We start from the raw sequence: 21,559 nt of genomic DNA, 5'->3' as shown, positions 1-21,559 counted from the left end.
TCGAAGAGTCGACTCTGCGTTCGACTCTCAGCGCTGTTTTGATCCACCGTTCCAGTTATTTATCACATCAGTGTTACAACTTTCATTAGCAGAATGTTAGTGATTAATGACCATCCTACGATATTTTCCTTTTCATAAAGTCGTCATATTTCATTACATAGGTTCAGGAAAACACAAGTCTGGTTTTTATACGTAGTTCATTGGATCAGGCTGCAGCTCGTGCACGCGCATCCTGTTACCAGGCAGATCCTCGTAAACATGGCGGCAGCTGGGCACGAAGCTGAGACGCTCTTAGCTGATATCAAGGAGGAGGAAGAGGAGGAAGCCGAGGAGATGGAGAGAGAAATTGAGTCGGGAGAAGAAGAGGCAATGGGCGTCGAGAATTCTGAAGATGAAGAGGACGACGACACGTCGGAGGACGAGCGAGAAAATGAAGCAGAAATCCAGCGCTTGGAGGAGCAAGTAAGCTAAGCTAAGCTAAGCTAAGCTAGGCTAAGCTAGGCTAAGCTAACTAGCCAGCCTACAGCTATGAGAATGAATGGCGAAGACCTAGCTAGCGTGCTAGCTTAGCCGTGGTACGCAGTTAAGCATATAATAAAAAGTCTCATTGTCACATTCTGTTGGTGTAAGTGATGTCTTTAATGATGGAGATATTTTGTTATCGTGTTCCCTTATTAAGATTTGGAGAAGGCGACAGCTGGTAGTTAGCAACAGTTTATGCGCTAAGTGTCTCCGTCCAACTTCACTTGGTCTTTTACAGCAAAAGAGCAAATATTTACGTCGACAAAACGCCCACCTGTAAACATGTAACAATCTGCAATTGGTATGTAAAATAAAACTGTTTATGTGAGTTATATAGAGTTATATAAAGCTGCCTAGCTGAGGAGCCTGTAATCAAACTGCGCGCCATGTCGTGGGCGTGAAACACAGCACCTTCTCATCATAACCCACAGCAACTGCTTGTGGGAATTCACTAGATATTTAACTGTGTATTTGATCAGATTATCCAGTCAGTGAGGTGTGTGGAGACTTCAGTGCAGGGTGAATTAACGGCCATGTTGCGCAATATCCTTGGACACGGGCGCGTTGATTGCAATAAAATTATGAACGTCGTTTTTGTGGCTTGTGGTTGAGCTTCGTGTTGCGCTGCCTGACGTCACCCGCTAATATGCATATCAATGTATTCATCGCGATCATTTGCACATCAAATGAAAGAACATAAATATGGAAGATTTCCGCATATTATTTTTTTGTGTGTGGAAAGACTTTGGTCGTGGCACCAGACAGAATCTATACTATACTTAACTATAGGTGTAATACTATTTATTTCAATGCTTGTTCGAATAACCTGAAAGATATGTAAAACAATCCCAAGTGTATTAACTGAGACGTCCCTCATTTTGTAGACTTTTAACTTGATAGGATGCTGCACATCTGATAGGCTGTTGTACTGGGGTGGAGCTGATGTGACAAGATCATTTAAAGGTGCATTAGGAAAGATTTTTGTAGAGATTAAATCTCTAATGGTTAGGTGGGTTTGACATCTCCATGGTTCCTGCCCACACTTATGAAGCTCTGCCCTGGGATATGCAGAGACCCATGGATTGATTTTAAATTGAACACTAGGATGATACCTAAAAACAAGCAAGCATTCTGGACTGGAGTTCATTTTTCCAGTCAGTTTTTCTTAGTGACTTAATACACTTTTGCTATGGCCATATTCTAAGTAGGGATGCACCGATCCGATATTTAGGATCGGTATCGACGGGGATCCAAGCATTTTGAGTGGATCGTGTATCGGTGGTGCGTGAACGATCCAAATCCGTTACCTGTGGTGGTTGATTAATGAACAGCAAACATCATAGTCTATTGCTTGAACTTATAAGAAAAATACACTTGTATATTAAATTGCATTAATGAAAGTAGATATAATATATTTTATAGGAAATATGTTGCACAACCACCTGTGACAGACAAGCAAGTTTAGCAGGCACCCTTTCCATTTACCTCTGCGTGTTAAACATGTCGCTCATTTGGTATTTTACGCTCGATTCAGCAGAGCGTAGCACTGCAAATTGTAATGTCTGTAAAGCCAAAGTTTCAAGAGGTGGATGTAGCATTTTAAATTACAATATGACAAGTTTAATCAAGCATCTTCAGAAGCATCATGCAAAAGAACACATGGCGTTCGCGCAAGTTAAGCGGAAAAAGGATGATCCGTCAAAGCAGATGACCCTGACGGATGCTTTTCAGAGTCAAAAACAAATGGCACAACAGAGTGCAAAAGCTGTAAAAATAACAGAAAAGCTCTTGGAATTCATTGCGCTCGATGATCAGTCCCTCTTCGTTGTGGAAAACATCGTTTTTTGTCGCCTCATGGAACATCTGGAAACATGATATAGTTTGCCATCTAGAAAGTACATTTCTGAGATCGCCTTGTCTGAGCTGTATTCCAAAGTTTCCTCTCACATTGCAGACAAATTAAAAGATGTGCAGTCCTCGAGCTTCACTACAAATATTTGGAGCTCCGACGTGTGCCCCAAGTCTCTTTTAAGTTTAACTGCACATTGGATAGATGCGAGTTATGATTTGCAAAGTGCTGTGCTACACGTTAAGGAATAACGAGGGTCACACACCAGCAGTGTGATTTCAGCATCCATTAAAGAAATGTTGGATGGGTGGAAAATCCCTATTTTGATGAGTGCAAGGTTTACTGTTTAATACATTGTGCATTGTGTTTCAAGAGTTCTAATATAAGATTCACTTTAAAATATTGCATTTTCTTAAGAAAATAATTAAATTTAATAATTGCAGCATATATGGTTTAGACTGTTATACCACTAACTGTTAAAAGTACTGTTTGCTACTGAATTAATACTTTTTTAAGGTTTCTTGTTTTAATTTTTCATCCAGTAATGAATTTTTGTATGTCATTTCTAGAAACAAATAAATCTTAATAACTAAGCGAGTTGTATACATTCTTTAGTTTTAAAGGTAGAAAAGAACACAGATATCGGATCGGTATCGGCCAATACTGGCAAACTCTTGTATCGGATTGAAAGAGAAAAAGTGGTGTGTCGGTAAGCCTGCTGTCTCAGCTCGTATAACAGAGGCTGTAAAGTGAGCTGGAGAGCCATATCAAGTTTAAGGTCATTAATTTCTGCTTAGAAAGTCACAAGATTTCTTAAAATACTACTTTTATAAATCTATCAATAATGCCTCTAAATTGTTCTTCAGATCTCTGCTCTTTGACTCGATCATTCTATCTTTGCAACATTATGAGCTCAAAATGTATTTGTTTCATTTATAAGTATGTAAAACTGCACAATTGCCATATAGAGATGACGAGAGATTAGTTCAAGGGATTTGAATATAAAAATTGATCACCTTCTGACCAATCAGATTTGAGCATTTATCTCTGTGGTGTTAATATTTTAATTGGATGTTAACAAGTCTCTCATCTAATATTTCCAAGTTCTCTTTCTGACCTGCTGAGTAGACCAAACAGTAGATAATGAAGTGATGTGCGTAGGTTTCATAGTTGTCCTGGCAGTTATGGCAGCAGCAGCAGCTTTGAGTGTGAATCCTTTATAGATCACATTTTAGGCATGTTTAAGAGCTGGTTCAGGTCTGTCCATTTTATTATGGCATGTATCTAAGCAAACTGGCTTTTTAATCTTTTCAGGAAGATGCCTGGACTAAAAAAAATCAAAACTTTCTATAATATGAGATTTTACTGATGAATGGTACAAAAAGTTTCTTTCTGCTCCCTTCACCTTAACTTTCAGTCTTGGTCAATACTTAGCCATGTGATTGACAAGGAAGAGAGAGTGTTTCGTCCCTCCCATCCAATAAAGCATTGCTATAGCATCAAGTACAAAAAATGTTAGAGGTTATTTATAGAGTGCCATTAAGCATGGAGAGTTTTGATAGAATTAGCTTGAGTAGTGAGACTCCTGACATGGAGATGTTTTCTTTTCCTTAGTCCTTTGATTCACAGTATTGATAATCTGATAATTTTTTTTTGGAACAATATTCATTATGTCTTGTTTTAATCGCAGTCATGCACAGAATTTGCACCCAGACATGATGACCAGCATGTATTATCTGTAATAAAGCCTCAGGTCCTTATCTATTATTAATTTCCTTACACCAAGAACCTGTTTTCTTTGACAGGGTGATTCTTTCATGCGCTTCAGATTTCACTAAACAAACACAAATCCGGGCAGGCTGCACAGTACCATGGTGTTGAATTTTGATCGTCTGATTTGTCTTATGGATCGTTTTCTCGTCAGATCACTTAAAGTTTAAAAAGCTTATTTATTTCAGATTTGCACACAGATTTGATGAGAAAGAAGACAAATAAGACTAGCTGTTCTTTTTGGACTAAAGTAATGGCATCATATCAAATAAGAAACATTCACACATACAGTGATTTTATCACTGCAGGTCGTCAGTCACTGCACTTTGAAGGCGTTACTCCTACTGGTTGCCATGGTAATAATAATCAGCCTTACCGGAACTATTGTTAACCTTAATTTCCAGAAATTTCCACAGAAATTTGCTAAAGTCTGACATCTGAGTAATTGCTATATTTTGTTGTGGGCAGTTTGACTATTAATACGCAGTTATAGTCAAATAACCTGCTTCTTAATTCCCTTGTGTTTATTAATGTCCTCCGGTAGCCTGCTGTTCAGAGCCATCAGCACTAATTCAGAAGTAATTAGGAGCTATTATTCAGGAGTCCTGGTGGCACAGCAGGTGGTGACACATCCTAAGTGCCAGAATAAACAGATGTGTATCTCGTGCTCTGGTGGGGAATATTTCTAGAGTATTTGTCTAATATTTTTACCTTAACTTAATAAGTCTCTTTTATGATTATTAACTACTTATACGGTGACGTTTTAAAGGCAAATCAAACTCTTTCCAGTCTGCAGATGGTTCTGTATTTTCACTAACATCTGTACTCTGTTTGTGACTTTGCAGCTGTCGATCAATGCATTTGATTATAATTGCCACGTGGACCTGATCAAGCTGCTGAGGCAGGAAGGGAAGCTGTACAGACTGCGCAAGGCCAGGCAGAAGATGAGTGAACTCTTCCCTCTTACTGAAGGTGCGAGCTGAATCCTTTGTCATTAATTGGGTTATTTTAAGTAAACAACTTTTGCATTTGAAATGTATGTATTACTCTCATATTTAATAAATCACATGTTTGTAAAATGGCTTTTGTCAGGGTTCCCACGCGTCCTGGAAAACCTGGAAATCCTGGAAAATTAATGACCAACATTCCAGTCCTGGAAAACACATAGAAAATGAGAGAAAATATAAACTGTCCTGGAAAAAATCTTGTTGTCCTGGAAAATTATTATTTTTAAATGTTCTTGATCATTTAAAGAACAGTTTACAACTGGTCGAAACAGTTAACGTTAGTAACAGAAAGCGCTCTGTTCAGGGATGCTGAGTTTTGACGGGTTTTTGTTATGCTGTTTAATCTCGCTGTGACGGATGACAGTGTTTTGTGTTGGCGGTTTCAGGTGCTAGGAATGGTTTAAGTGCTCGAATGTTTTCAGCAAATTGTGACGGGTAAGCAGGTTATATTAACCTTGTTAATCTGAATATCATGTGCAAGGGGAATGCACAGCAAACTAAAGCATGCATGACGGCATTGGCCTGAGAAAGGAAAGGGTATTAATATGTGCTGTCTTTTTATTTTATAAATGTTGAAATTTCATTCACATGACAAATTGTCTTTAAAAGTATAGTTAAGTAATAGCCATAAAGTGTACATTGTTAAGACTTCTGGAGAGAAGAACATATTACTTTAGGCTGTGAATCTGTGATCCTTGTCTTTTTTTGCTAAATTTGAAATGTCCTAGAAAAGTCCTGGAAAATGATCTCTGAAAAAGAGTGGGAACCCTGTTTGTATATTTTAGGTGTATCAGCACTCTTCTTTTGGCAGCTTTTGAGCTCCAACCTCATTCTGATCCAGATAACAAACATTTTAATAACAAACAAGTGCAAAAGGATTTATTTATGTAACTGTTCATTTGTTTGGCACATGGCCTTTGTTATTCTCGCTCTGTGAACTTCAGTGACATGACCGGTCTTTTTGTTACTCTGAAAATAATTTTTTTTAAAGGACAAACTGTTCTAGTGATTTGTCGGGAATGATAAGACTGGAGTACTTTTAGGTTTATATATAACAAAAATTAATTAGTGTCTGTCTGCTGTACTTTTTCTATCCCTGTGGGTGGTAGTAGCTTCTATTCCTGTCCATCTGCTAGGCCAATGCTTGATGCAGTCTTTCATGGTGCATTCATTTAATGTGCTCCTGGGACTCTGAGTCAAATCTGAACCTCGTAATAATTATTCTTATTTTCAGTTATTCTTTGCTGGTTAATGTGAGTTTGTGATGAACAGTTAACATAGAGCAGGAGTCAGAGGAATGAAAAAAAAAAAGCTGCCACAGAACATTTCTAGCTGTATGACATGCACAGACTTTAATTTGTGATTGTATGTTTTGGGAAATCTGGTGTGTTGCATGTCGTGATCCTTCACTGATGCCATGTTCTGACTGGCTGCGCAGAGATCTGGCTAGACTGGCTGAAGGACGAAATCGGGCTGATTGAGGGTGACGAGGCAGAGCGCGAGAAAATCTACGAGCTCTTCGAGAAAGCTGCAAAAGACTACATCTGTAAGTGTAATCGTATCCTTACAATTCCTTTAAAATGTCTGAATGAACAGCAGTATGACTCACTCACTCATCTGTAAGCAATACTTAAAACTCTTTCAGTTTTTACATTTTTGTGGCTTTATTTTTACTCCCATCTGACAGTCACAGAAAACAGCTGGCATGTTGGATATAACCAGCCTATTAATTTCATTGTCTGTGGATTTATTACATTTTGCTCTACATTTTGATGATGGCAATAGAAATTCCATCAAAAAAATGAAAGGAAAAAAGCATTCATGTTGCTCTGCTCATGATAGACCAGATGGTATTGGTACAAAAGAAAGAAAAATCCTGGAAGGCTTATCTGTGGTAGAAAGTGTAATGCGGTCCCAAGGAGAGGCTGCTGTTTCCCAGACAGCAGACAATGCAAATATAAATAGAACACAGAGCTTTTCAAGACATTTCTTCCAGAAATAGTGTAGCCATACAGGAGGAGGGTCCTTGCTCTTTATGCGTGGTGTATTTTCGTGGCCTTATTTGTACGTGCTGTCACTCCCACAGGTCCTGATATCTGGTTGGAGTACGCTCAGTATTCTATAGGCGGCATGGGGGCAGCGGGAGGCATCAACCGGGTGCGCACCATCTTCGAGAGGGCGCTAACTGCCGTGGGTTTGCACATGACCAAAGGTGCAGCGCTCTGGGAGGCCTTCAGGGAGTTTGAAATGGCCATCCAGTCCACCCTCCAGGTACGCAAAACCTGTTGCTTCTGTTCTTAGTGTAGGTGTGCACAAAGTCCTTCACTGCAAGCTTTTGTGTACACAAAAAAAATGTTTGGTAAGAAATGTAGCAGTTTTTATGATTGTGCAAAGATCCTGGTCCACGAGCGATTAAACATTAACACATGCTGCTATCTGTTACAGCCTCCTCCTGGCAGCATCTCGAGTCCTGAACAACAGGAGCAGCTGACCGTGCAGCTTGAACGAATCCACACACTCTTCAGAAGGCAGCTTGCCATACCTCTAATGGGTAAAGTGGCTACCTCCCTTTCTGATTCCTTCACACGGGTGGATTCCTCTTCCTTTAAAACTCTCGCTGTCTTTTACACACAGCCACATCTTATCTGTCTCCCTGCATGTCAGTGTCTTTCTCGTATTGATAGGAGTTCATCTGCTTCTGTCTGAGAGAATAATGAAATAATGAAGCAGTCTGGACACCCAAACAGAGCTATAGTTACATCGCTGTTAAATATAATGCATTGGCTTGACCATCTAAACCGGCCTAAGACGAAGCTGAAGTCTGGAGAAACTGTGACTCAGTGACACAGATGGTACACAGAGGAGTGAAGAATAAAGTAGAATAAAAATTGTTCCACACTGAAAACTATTCCATCTTATTAGACTTTCACTGTGAAAACTTGCTGAATCATAAGTGTGTGGCTTTAGTTTTTTCATGCAAACCTTTATAAGCCCATGTGCTGTGAAGAGCCAGGAGCGCTGCTCACCCACTCCACCTGTGCCTAGCCAGATTGTGTGTGTGTGTGTGAGAGTGTGAATGTTCAGTGAAAGAAAAAGCAGTTCTGGCTTTCTCAATTCTAATCAAAGCCAAAACACATATTCTGTTCCTGAGCATCTTGGCTCGTGTTTCTTTGGCTTTTAAGCTCTTTTCTAGGAAATTTATATCCCTGTATGGCCGCAGAGACCTGCTTTGGTGCTGCTGTGTTTCATATGAAATGAGAAGGAGAATGGTACACGCACACACGCGCAAACACACTTGGCCATTAATACAGATACCAAATAATATGACAGCATAACAGAGTGTATAATCATGCAGATTTAGGTCAATAGCTTCAGTTTAAGTTCACATCAAAGATCTGATGTGTGAAGTGTGATCTCTGAGACTTGGTTGCCATATGGCCTGGTTTGAGTATTTCAGATACTGCTGATATCCTGAGACTTTCACAAACAGCAGTCTCGAGTTTATGTAGATTGGCATGCCACACAGAAAACATCCTGTGAGCAGACGGTCTGTATGCTGAAAAAACTTGTTAATGAGAGAGATCATCAGCATGAGGTTTAAGCTGACAGGAATCTCAGTAAATCAGTAAAACTCTTACTGAAAGCTCATCTCAGTATGCACAATACATCAAACCTTGAGGTGCATAAGCAACAACCACAGATGATCATGTCAGGTTCCGTTCCTGTTATTCCAGAACAGGACTCTGAGGATATCATGGACACAAACTCACCCAAACTGGACAGTTGAAGAACTGGTCTGATGAATCTCTATTCCTAGTAGAAGTATAATGGTGTTGGTAATGTGTTATTGGCCCCTTTATATCAGTTTAACACCTTTTTATAAAAAAAATTCTGTATAGAGTCCCTTTTTGGCTGCAATTTCTAGCATGACAATGCGCCATTCCACAAAGCACATATCATCTTAAACAGGTAGAAAATGTCAAATATACCCACTCTTTGAAAACCATTTAATTATATGATTAAAGGTCCACTATGACAAAATTTCCTGAAAATCATTTCTGTTTAATACGAGTTGTAAATGAGTTGATGGATCATGGTGTAGCCTGACGTTAAAATTCATAAAAGCTACTGGTGATCATTGAGCAATATTTAATGTGTAGAATATAAAAACTTTTTACTGCCTAATGAGATTCCCTGATCCTAAAAACAAGAGTGTAAAAATATTTGGGTGTATGTTAAGTCAGTACATTATAATATGCAGATATGGAGAGCACGTACAACGAATACTCTGACTGGACGGATGAGGGTGTGCCAGAGATGGTCACGCAGCACTACAAGCGAGCTCTGCAGCAGCTGGATGCTCGCAGGCCTTATGAGGAGGCCCTGGTATAACACATGCGCATCACACACATCATATTTCAGTAAATGAAACAGTTGTCCACCGTGTCCACATGTCTGTTCTTCTACCTGCACTGCAGTTGGTGTCCGAGCCGCCGAAGCTGGCTGAGTACCAGAGTTACATCGAGTACGAGATGAAGGAGGGAGACCCTGCTAGAGTTCAGATCATATTTGAGAGAGCGCTGGGGGAGAATTGCTTAGTTCCAGACCTTTGGGCTAAATATACTACTTATCTGGTAAGTGTTAGAACCTGTAGAGTTTATACACACAAAGATGATTCTCAGTGACTTTGTCTAACTCAAGCAGACTTATCAGGCGTGGGGGTGGGAACGGTTTTATACTTGCGCTCTATATTTACTATTAAAATTTTACATATATCATCAAACGACAAATCCAGCCACAATTGAAGAATGCTTCTAATAAAGAACCTATTTCTAAGCTCATCACATCCATCCGATTTACACCAACAACCCCAGTTGGTATTCCAGGGCTTTTTTATGTAATAGATTTTATTTATTTATTTTTTAAATCATCTGCATGCATGAAGTCTGCTGCAACTTGCTCAATTTATTCAAGAGCTTTTTAATGACTTGCTAATGAGATGCACTTAACACGAACGGCCCATTAGGGGCTTACACATCCATTAGCACAGATGGAGAGAGTAGAGGACGGCGGGAGGGATGACGAAGAGAGCTCTTCAGGTGAAAACACTTCCCTAGATGAATCAAGGGAACACTCTTCCATGCTAAAGAGAGAGAAGACACCTAGATAAACATGTTGTTGTCAGACAGGGACTGGCATTATCTGCTGCGCTGAGGATTCTGACACAGTGGCTTTTAGTTTTATCCACAAATGTTCTTTATTGGCTGTTGTAGTGCATTCAATGCAAATGTCTAATTAAATCCACTGTTGCATGCGTGCAGTCTAACGAGACTAAAACAATGCCAGCTGTGCAGAACTGTATTATATTCCATTTTAACTTTAAACACACTGACGCTATTATTTTGATTATTTCCAGAAATTAGTCTGACCTATATACTGTTTTATAAGCTAGCTATATATATATATATATAGCTATATATATATATATATATATATATATATATATATATATATATATATATATATATATATATATATATATATATATATATATATATATACATACATATACATACATATACACACGTGTGTGTGTGTATATGTATGTATGTATGTATATATATATATATATATATATATATGTATGTATGTGTATATATATATATATAGCTTATAAAACAGTATATAGGTCAGACTAATTTCTGGAAATAATAGCTGCTTTGGCACATTTGTAAAAAGTTTTAACTTTATGTTGTGTGCAAAATATAGGTCAAATTATATGGAAGAATCACGTTTCCCCTGTTAAATTCAGCAGACCTCAGATGTGCGTGCCAGTGTGCAGACACACATACTTATGTAGTGTTTCTCTGGCAATACACATTGTACTGGCCTGTCAGACTGATTCCGTAACATGAGGAAGATGATGGAAAATAATTTTGGTTGGTTGTTGCAATTGCGGTCTCCAGAACCCTACGATGTTTTTGGAAATTGAATTTCGAGAATTGGGTTTTTTTCTGAGACAAACAACTTCGTCACAAGACTAGAGGGCTGTGTTCCAAGAGGTTTTTTGATGTTTCTTCTGAAAAACTGAATAGTTGTATTGGAATATTGAGACTGGTCCTAGCAGTTGAAAATCCTGGAAAGTGATGGTGAGATCAGTGATCTATAAATTTTAAATTTAAAATTTGCAAGAAAAAAGCCTGTGTAAACTGATTTCCTTGCAAATCAGTGACAGTAAATACGATCATTTAATTAATATAATTTATAAAATTTCATAATTAATAAACCATTTTTGTGTGTGTGTGCCCTGCGATGGGTTGGCGCTCCGTCGAGGGTGTATCCTGCCTTGATGCCCGATGACGCCTGAGATAGGCACAGGCTCCCCGTGACCCGAGGTAGTTCGGATAAGCGGTAGAAGATGAATAAACCATTTTTATGTGGTTCCTCCAGGATCGGCAGTTGAAGATCAAAGAGCTGGTGTTGTCCTGTCATGAAAGGGCTGTCCGGAACTGCCCCTGGACCATGGGCTTGTGGAAAAGCTACCTGTTGGCTCTGGAGAGACACTGTGCAGAGCATCACATAATCTCTGGTATTGGATACAAAAGACCGAAAACAATAATATATAGACAGGTGAACAAATAAAGGGAACAGAAAGGTGCTGGGACACCATGAGCCACCAGAAGAGTATTCTCTGGAACTGTACTTAAGTGACAAACATTATTTTTCTTTTAAAAAGATTTGATTTGATGATGATGATCAAACCATTATGTTAGCCCTCGTGGCCTGGAGATGGGGCCGCCTATCAACCTGGAAGAGACCACACTTATCTGGATAGAAATGTTCGTCAGAACTTAAATGTTTTCTTTTAATTTGCCACCTGTCTGTATATGTGAAAACAATACGAAGCATATTAGTGGTGACATTTCCAGCCACACCGACTGAAGTGGATATTTTTAGAAATCTTAAATCTTACTTTAGATTTGCTTTTCTGTAGATGTGTTCGAAAAGGCGCTTAACGCTGGCTTCATACAGGCAACCGATTACGTGGAGATCTGGCAGTCGTACCTGGATTACCTCCGGAGACGCGTCGATTTTAGCAAAGGTGAGAAGCCTTAATGTTGATTGACCAAGACGTGTTCGGTGTCTGATGAGCTCTACATATTTTTTAGGATACGAGATACAGAGGCGTGTCTCACTTTGCTGTCATACCAACTGCTTGTGCCAATGTACATAACGTGTTGTAGAGCTAAGCAAGAGGCAGAACTACAAATGTAGTATTACTCCCGTTGTTTGAACAGAAGCAGTGTTAACTTCAGTGGTTATTCATTATAAAATGTTTGGAGTGTTATTATTCTTCAAAAGTAGAATTGTAGCAGAAAGCTGGATAGATGTACTCAGATTTCCACTTTGACTGCAATCTTATAAATATCTGCTGTTTTATGGTGCCAGATGAATTCTATGAAATTTATGCATTTAAAGTAAATCGTATCAGTGAGCTAGACTTCCTTTAGTTATACACATTATAGTCCCATAACCTACACCTAAGTCTTGGCTTTATGACTACATTAAGTGCACATTGGATCAAGCTTCATATATATTAGACATTTTAAAGGGTTATACTGTTTCATTGCTGGTTAATTTATTGCAGAAGGGAGCAGAGAGCTAGAGGAGCTGCGGGCAGCTTTCACACGTGCTCTCGACTACCTAAAGCAAGACGTGGAGGAACGTAAGTGCCGTACTGTGTGTTAATCCAGCCTACATCCTCATTATGACAAACCAAACAAGGTTTTATTTATCGAATTGTTTTTAAATGCAGATACATACCGTCTCTTAATCACAGTAATGGACTCTTACTTGGTCTTGGTGTAGCTCATAATATACTTTAATTTACGTAATATATAACTGTTACAGGGTTTACAGAGTGTGGTGATCTGACCTGTACAATAATGCAAATCTGGGCCAGGATAGAGGTGAGCACAGGTCACACATCTACCATTCGAACCTCCTCTTAAGACTAAACCTAGTTTAATTTACTATTATCTTTAAAAATATACATTGGTTAATGCACTGAAATCATTTGCTGTATTGCTATACTTTGGCTGTATATTAAAAACAAGTAATGTGTTCTAAGAGTAATATTTACAAAGGTATTGCTGGTTCTGCCAGCCTTGCAGCTGTAGCACATCAGCGAGTTTGAACTAGTTTGTAATTTGACCTCCAGCCATTTTCTCTACTTTACTGTTTGTTCTCTTCAACAGGCTTTGCACTGTAAAAATATGCAGAAAGCTCGAGAACTGTGGGACAGCATCATGACGAAAGGAAACGCTAAGTATGCCAACATGTGGCTCGAGTACTACAATCTGGAGAGGTCAGTATCCTACAGTGAAGAATTTCAGCACCACATCGGTTTTCAGCTTGTAAGCTGCAGACAATAAAAGCAACGCAATTCTAGTACATAGCACTGCCATATTACTTTTCATTACCGTTGACCAAACTGGTGTTATTGAATTGTTTATTTTCTGGATTTATCTCTGTGGTGATCAGAGTGAATATTAAGTCATATCTGGTGTAAGAAATAAAAAATGTGTGAAAATAAGACGATGACGGTGAAAATCTTAATGAAGAACAAGAAGTTTATTCCAGTATAGCAGTGACAAAATACATGAAGTACTTTGTGTTCATCAGAGTCAGTAAGAACCCAGGACAAATCATGCTCAAGCATTTTATACTGTTTTATGTCTTTAAATGTTGATCATGGTCATGTACACCTTGGCTTGGTATTGTTACAGTTATCAACCAAATGGTCACTTTAAATGGTAATGGTCATTTAGACCCTTTGTTAGTGGCGATCCTTGATGTCCTGCTGCCGCTCCCATACTAACGATTTAATCAAGTTTATTAATTTAGAGTTCTAAACTTATTACCTTATGACACGTAAGCCTTGTTAGGAATGAGCTCTATTCAATGTGTATTTTGGAGTGGAATCTGGGTGCATTTATCTGTAATTTCTTACACTGGCCACAGGTCTTATGGAGATGCTGCACATTGTAGGAAGGCTCTTCACCGAGCAGTGCAGTGCACGTCAGATTATCCAGAGCATGTGTGTGAAGTGCTTCTCATGTTTGAGAGGGTTGAAGGTAAGTGCTACAGCACTCAAAACAAACTTCAATCTATTTCAGCTAGACATGAATTATCTCTTTTTTTTTTTTTCATCCCTTGATTTCTCACCATATCTCATTTATCCTGGTCTCTTCTCATTTATGCTTTTCTTGTTTTCTTTTCTCGTTTACGGTCTCTTCACTTTTTATTTAAAGTAAATAATAAAATAAAATAGTATTATTATCAAGTAAATAATAAAATTCTTTTCTTTCTCCCTCTCCCTTCTTTCCTGTGCTGCTTTCCACCTGTGTCTAACGGCTTATTGTATCCATCGGCAGGTTCGCTGGAGGACTGGGATGCTGCTGTACAGAAGACAGAGTCTAGACTGAATCGAGTGAATGATCAGAGAGTCAAGGCATGTCTCCTCTTCACCTTATTCAGTTGTGTTGTCCCTTTTAACTTTAGAAAATGACTTATTTGCATGTTACTCTTTAAATCATATTCAGGCCGCTATTAGAGGTTTATCATAAAATAGCTTGTCAGTCTCATTTGTATGACCTTTTTTGTTTTTGTAGTATAACGAAGACAAAGTCCAATATTTCAAGTCAAGGAGCTTTTATTGTCAGTTCAACCATATATTGCTGACGCAGTACAAATGCCCCTTTCCCACCGAGGCAGTTTGAGTGCTGGTTCAGAGCCAGAGCCTAATTTAAAATCAGTTCTTTCTTTTTCGACACCCAAAGCACCAGCTCTGAACCAGGAAAAGTGGTTCTTTAGTAGCACCAAAACATTGCTGGTCTAGTCTTAAGAACCGCTTGCGTCAGGAGCTGGGGGCGGGGCTACCGTTAGCACATTTGATAATGTACCTTAAGTATAACAATGTTTAATACACTTTTACTTTGCCGCAATATGATCAATTTACAGCACACATGCTACATGCTAAGGCTTCCCTTTTTTGTGTGTTGATAAAATAATGTTATGTACTTTACGTTATTCGGTGCAACCTAATATAGTATAAACTATATACATAACTATAAACTATATACAACCTCCGTTTATACAAATTACATCGAGCTGTTGGATTCGTCATTTTTGGATGCCAATGTAGGTTCACAAAGCCATGAGCATTAACATCCGTCATTGTTGTTGTGTTTGTGTTTGCCGCTGCTGCACTAACGTTGCTGGGAAAGATGAGACCTATACAGTGACGTAAGACTCGACTCTGTGATGGCTCTCTAGCCCAGGGGTGGCCAACCCACAACTCCTGAGCCGCATGCAGCTCTTTGCCCGGTTTCATGCGGCTCTTACGTTCATATCAAAGTTTGTATTTGTGTCTTTTTAATGTGCGTGTTTGCTTCGCTTGAGTTCAATACGGTATTTTCGTCAAAACGCGCATGTGAGTGGGATGAAAATACCTCAAAGTTTCCCAGTAAGAGCAAGATCATTTGAGTAAACAATTTGTATCACGTTTGCTCTCAAAATGGCATGGAAAAAAAGGTGATGTTCATGTGTGCCCATGTGTATGATGTGGCTCTTTGCGGTAACACAGTAAAAAATGTGGCTCTTGGTCTCTGACTGGTTGGCCACCCCTGCTTTAGCCAATGGAAAGGCAAACCGTTTCTTAGAAGGTTTGCCAGTGGAACCAACTTCGAACCAGCACCCGGTTCTTTCTGGTGGAAGAGGGGCAAAGGTGAAATGAATCAAAGTTTCTCCAGGACAAAGCTACATAAAACAACACAGAGCTTAGGGCCTTGTCGCATAAAGTGCAACAGTGTGAGATAAAAGACAGTGCAGACAGACAATACAAAACATTACAAGACAAATACACAAAATAGCGTTGACCAGTGTGCATACTGTATATTATAAAGTACTAACTTTATAATCTGTGCAACTAGAGCAATTGTAAACATATTCCAACTTGTTTGAATATGAAGTAGCACGAGTATGTTGAGGTATTGAAATGTGGTGTGCAAAACAGCAATGGAGTGAGTGTTTGATTTGTACAGTCCAGTGTAGTAGTTAACATGTGTGTGTTCAGTATAGTTCAGTTCAGTTGTTGAGGAGTCTGATGGTTTGAGGGAAGAATCTATTGCACAGTCTAGTTGTCATTTTCCAGATGGCAGGAGGATGAAGAGAGTGCGTATGGGCTCATCCACAATGCTGTTGACTTGGCGGATGCTGCGTGTGTTATGAATGTTGATGATAGAGGGAAGAAAGACTCCAATGATCGTCTCAGCTGTCTTCACTATCCGCTGAAGGGTCTTGCAATCCGAGATGGCGCACAAACCAGACAATGATTCAGCTGCTCAGGATGCTCTTAATTGTCGCTCTGTAAAACATGAGCCAAGTCTTCGTGAAAATAAAGACACAGCCATCTCTAAACTCTTGCTGTGCGGTCCGCTTGAGTCAGATGTAGTCCAGAGCAAACGTTAGAAAGTAGGATGGACGGGAGAGCCGGCCAGATAGGTTTTGTTTTTAGCCTAGCACAAACACCTGCTTGCTTGCCGTGTTTCTGCTTCCTCAAGCACCACCTCTGCTGCCCCATCTCCTGGTCACCGGCATCAGTTTGACTTCATGCCAAATTGATTAGGCTGCTAGTCTGAAGCTAATAGAAATAAGAGAATGAGTAATGCAATAATAAACTCTGAGAAGTGTGGTGTGAAGTCATGTGTTGCCTCTGCTGTTTATACTAATGTAGGTGCAGAGCTCCAGCCATGTTTCTGATCTGTTACTTACAATCAGAAACATACAAGATACAAGAGGAAGAAGCAAATAAGATCATCTTTCAGTGAAAAGTGATAACTTAGTGATGCTAAACCTGAGAGGCAGTGATAAGGATGAATGGCAGAATTTTTAAACAAGCACTGTCTGATCTGTTTAATATTCATGGGATTAATCTCTGAAACCATGTTTGTGCTGCGAGCATCTTTCTCCCAAATGCGTCAGATGAAGGATGTGTACTTTTCACATTAGGTCTTACATCTGATCTGCAATTCTGTACAGGCAGCAGAGAAAGAGGCCCTGCTAGTCCAGCAAGAAGAAGAACGTGCCGAACAGCGTCGGAAAACCAAGGCCGACAAGAAAGTGCAGAAAAAGAGCCAGAAAACAAACAGAACAGGAGACAAAAGGAAGGCAGAAGACATGGGTGAAGATGAATGGGGAGAAGAGACTGGTAAGGGTGGTAAAAGAATGCAGTTTAGAATAAAATTTGTTTATTAGTTCATTCCTACACTTGTACATGAATTTTCCAGAGCACAAGAGGCACAGAGGTGAGGACGATGCATCTGAGGAGCAGATGGAGACAGAAAGCGGATTGTTCGGGCGCCATGTTCCTCCGCAAAACAAAGCAGAGCCTCCAGCTGCCCGGAAAAACCAGCAGGTGGTGACAGAAGTAAAAAATACAACGTCTAGAATGCCAGATGAACGCAGTGACTCAAAAAGCGTGTTCATCAGTAATTTAGCTTTCAATCTGGACGACCCTGAGGGCAAAATGAAGGCTGCGTTTGGGAGCTGCGGCACCGTCTTGCAGGTACGACCCGTGTTTACTGCAAAGGGTGCCTTCAGAGGATACTGCTACGTACAGTTTGAGGATGAGCTGGCTGCTCGGGAGGCGCTCAAGCTGGACAGACAGGAAGTGGATGGACGTCCAATGTTTGTGTCTCCCTGCGTAGACAAGAGCAAAAACCCTGATTTTAAGGTACATATTACACCTAAGTTTAAGGGATGTGAAAGGTATTTTTGCAAAATAGCAGATCTTTTGATTGGATCTTTTGTGGCTGAAAATTTCTATAATTCCACTTGAATTGCCAGCTGAATTATTTATTATTTCTCTGCTTTTGACAGATGTTCAAATACAACACATCAATGGAGAAGCACAAAATCTTCATCTCGGGGTTGCCTTTCAGCTGCACTAACGAGATGCTGGAGGATCTGTGTAAAGAGCACGGCACGGTCAAAGCCGTCCGCCTTGTCACCAATCGCTCCGGCAAACCCAAGGTGGAAAAGAGTTTTATGGCTTTGTTACCACAGCTGATTGAGATGAATATCTGCACTGTGCTTCTGTTGTAGTTGTATTTGAAGACAACAACTGTTAATGCTTCAGTAAATTTTCTAAGATTTTTGTTGAATGAATGTGATCTGTGCGTGTGTTCTGCAGGGCCTGGCCTACGTGGAGTTTGAGAACGAGGCGCAGGCGTCTCAGGCCGTGTTAAAGATGGACAGGACGAAGCTGGAGAATCACACGCTCTCTGTGGCCATCAGTAATCCTCCAGCCAGGAAGTCAGAATTCACACCAGCGCTGGGAGGCATGATGCCTCGGCAGATTCAGGGCATGTGAGTACAACAGCACCTCCGAGTGGAGGGATATGGATTTCTCACTGTTAACACTGTTGTGTTGTAGAAGGTTTAAGATCCAGATATAATGTGATTTGACACCCCAGCAGATTTCCAGTGACTACAGTTTTTGTTTATTTCATTATTTGGAATGATGCATATTATTTATCTGTTTACAGACTCATACATACATGAACTACAGGTGTAATTACTCACTATAATTAAAAATGATCAGAATAGTCTTCTTTATTATAGATAATAGATTGATAGAATATCCCCCAAAATTTTATTCACACATTTTTCACAGTCACATTTTTGCATGTTGATGTATTGTCTCACCTCTAGGTATAACTGCATCAGCTCCTACTTTTGTCCTGTGTTGTGAAGCTCATGAGTAAATAGATAAACTTTTCATGTCCTGTGTGAGCAAGATTTACACACTGGAGACTCCTCTAAAATGTTAAACATCTCACCAAAAACCGCTCCATATCACACAGATTATTACTATAAACAACAGTTGTACTTGCTTTCAGTACCTGAGTAACTGATTCTATAGCTAACTGCACATGCAAAGTTGACTCGGCTGTGCGACAAACAGCAAGAAGGCATTAACCTGGATCAAAAATGCAGCATGTTTTCTGATGTCAGGTTCAAGGAATTAATTGTGGCCATATTTTGCACCTGTAACCAGTATACAGTATTCTAAATCCTTCCACTGCAAAACAAACAACACTGAGTACGACGTCTACAGGAGCTTTTTTTTTTTAAATGATTAATGAAATGTTCCTTTATTTTGTTGAATTTAACAGTTTTCGCATCAGAGATAATAAGATTTTCTTGTCTTGATTTTGTGAGCTCATTAAGCTCCTGTGTTTGTTTCCCTAACAAACATATTGGCATTTATATCAGAGGAAAATAGAGGTGTAACAGCATTAAGACTTTTTTGATGGCTTTTTTTGATATCCCAGGCAACTTCTTAAAATTGCATCTTTGTTTCAGTCGTGGAAAAGGCCGCACACAGGTGTCTTTACTCCCTCGTTCTCTGCACCGTCAAAACACACCACAGGCGAAAACGGAGAACGGCACTACAGCCAAGCAGCAGGATGGCATGAGCGACGGTGTGCAAGCTGAAAACCCCACGACGAAGCCCCTGTCCAACGAGGATTTTGCAAAGATGCTCCTGAAAAAGTGAATAAAAAAACAAAACCAACCCGTTAACTTGCCTTGTGTCAGAAGCCATTCTGTGTCCTAAATGCGACTGAGAGGAAGGAAAGCAGCGCTTTACATCATTTGTCTTGTAAATACACAAACTCATCCATGTTCTATTAAAAAAAAAGGTTTTAACAAGATGTCCTTGAAACGAGTGCTTCATTTTTTCTTGATTTTGGAAGAAAAATAGTGTATTTTCTTTTGTACATGATGTTAAATAATCCATGTGACCCTTATTTTGAAATTAGGCATATGCAAGACCTTAATATTTACTATTGAGGTTTAGTGCATTACAGATTAGAAACTTGTTTTTTCCCATAAACGCTGCTTTGATCAGAAAAGAAAAAAAAATATTAGCACGCTGGGACGCTCATTGATGGAGAATTTAGGTTAAGACTCGTTTCCTGGATTGTGTAATTAACATGTTCACGGATTAACTAGATAATAAAGTAAGTATTTAGTAGGATCTCTTCAGCTGTTTTATATCCACTTTTTTTTTCTCTGGAATTCTTATCCGATAGTGTTGTGTTCCATCGGGCTCCTAGTGTTTTCACCCCAAAAACATTTTTCTTTTTCACACAAACCTTAGAGTTTGTCATATCATGGAAGTCGAGGTCTGGTTTTAGGATTATAGCTCCAGATGGCTGACACGTTAGTTTTGCCTTACCTTGTCGGCACAGTATTGAGAAATACGGCTAGTGTTATAAGCGAGGCTAGCATCTCTGTCACATTGCCAGACTGCACAAATCCAGAACCTGGTCTACTCTGGAGTTCAAGTCGTCGTGGGGTTCAACCTCACGTCTGGATTTCCTTCCGTCTGGCTGTGACATTGCCTTAGATCGTTCCCAGTCTTTGAGGAACCGAACGTTTTAAGTGATTAAGAATCTATGCAGCTGTTCATTGCTAGAACCTTCCGTATGAGTTTGCCTAAATAATGCCCCATTCCCTCGGCCATACTGTAAATACGCCATACTGTTTAGTAGAAGTAATTTTGTCAAAATGAAAATGGAAGGCTCAAACCTTTAAAAGTGAATATTTATTGTGTGATGTATATTATTTTTAGAAACCCCTCCAGCCACCACCAGTCATCATTGTAACCCGGTCCCTTTTTACAGAGTGTTTGTTGAGGATTCGCCTCCTTCACCCGGGAAGGCGTAACAGTTTTGTACAGCGTTTGTATATTTTGACCTGAAGGAACAGTAGCTCTAAATATTTGCTTCTGATCACCACAGTGGCCTAAATAGTAACGAGAGAGGAACCATGTTGTCGCAATGTCTTGTTCAACTTGTCTGCATCCTAAAAATATTGCTCTTTTAACACCCCTTCATATACCCCCCTCCCTTTTTTTTTGTTTTTAAAAATTTGGTCAAATATATTTACCTGATACATTTTCTGTATTTTTAAAAATTGTATCTCTGTATTTTTCGCCATAATTTCTCCATAAAATTTCTTCAGAATTCTTCTCCCTTATTGTTTTCCCAATTGTTTAAGAACAATTAAAACATATGTGGTCATTAAAACAATGCTTGGTTATTTTTCTGTTACTTGTAAGAAATTAAACTCTGCTGATAAAGACTATTTTTTTCCTATTGCAAGGCTAAGAAAACAAAACAAACAGGAAATCTAGAAAGTTTAAAGCCTATAGACTTTCCAAACTTTTCCAAACTAGACTTTCAAAAGCATTGACACTAGAGACTCCTTCCTGCAAAAAATAACTCTTACTAAAAATGCTTTCGATGAAACTAGATTTGTTTGTTTAATAAAAAAAGAG

General features: G+C 39.3%; 1 protein-coding gene across 1 annotated transcript; it reads left to right on the top strand.

The window, feature by feature from the left end:
• sart3 (spliceosome associated factor 3, U4/U6 recycling protein) lies at positions 1-19,928 on the top strand. The gene is made up of 19 exons (XM_060882864.1): positions 1-462; positions 4,987-5,113; positions 6,587-6,694; positions 7,235-7,419; positions 7,594-7,699; positions 9,410-9,534; positions 9,627-9,782; positions 11,599-11,737; positions 12,143-12,250; positions 12,797-12,874; positions 13,060-13,118; positions 13,407-13,516; positions 14,173-14,285; positions 14,586-14,666; positions 17,255-17,419; positions 17,499-17,944; positions 18,091-18,243; positions 18,404-18,579; positions 19,579-19,928. The coding sequence occupies exons 1-19, from the start codon at positions 259-261 to the stop codon at positions 19,769-19,771; spliced, it is 2,832 nt and encodes a 943-aa protein (XP_060738847.1). The 5' UTR covers positions 1-258; the 3' UTR covers positions 19,772-19,928.
• The last annotated feature ends 1,631 nt before the right edge of the window (positions 19,929-21,559 follow it).

The sequence above is a fragment of the Tachysurus vachellii genome, chromosome 12, assembly GCF_030014155.1.
Source record: "Tachysurus vachellii isolate PV-2020 chromosome 12, HZAU_Pvac_v1, whole genome shotgun sequence".
Taxonomy (NCBI): domain Eukaryota; kingdom Metazoa; phylum Chordata; class Actinopteri; order Siluriformes; family Bagridae; genus Tachysurus; species Tachysurus vachellii.
The sequence above is the reverse complement of the archived record's forward strand: the minus strand, read 5'-3'. Positions and strand labels throughout refer to the sequence as shown.

Bases quoted from the DNA above. Each gene is read 5' to 3' on its own strand.
- sart3 (XM_060882864.1), top strand. From the start codon at position 259: ATGGCGGCAGCTGGGCACGAAGCTGAGACGCTCTTAGCTGATATCAAG. The intron at 7,700-9,409 runs GTAAAGTGGCTA...TATAATATGCAG, and splicing joins GCTTGCCATACCTCTAATGG to ATATGGAGAGCACGTACAAC. The intron at 12,875-13,059 runs GTAAGTGCCGTA...TAACTGTTACAG, and splicing joins AAAGCAAGACGTGGAGGAAC to GGTTTACAGAGTGTGGTGAT.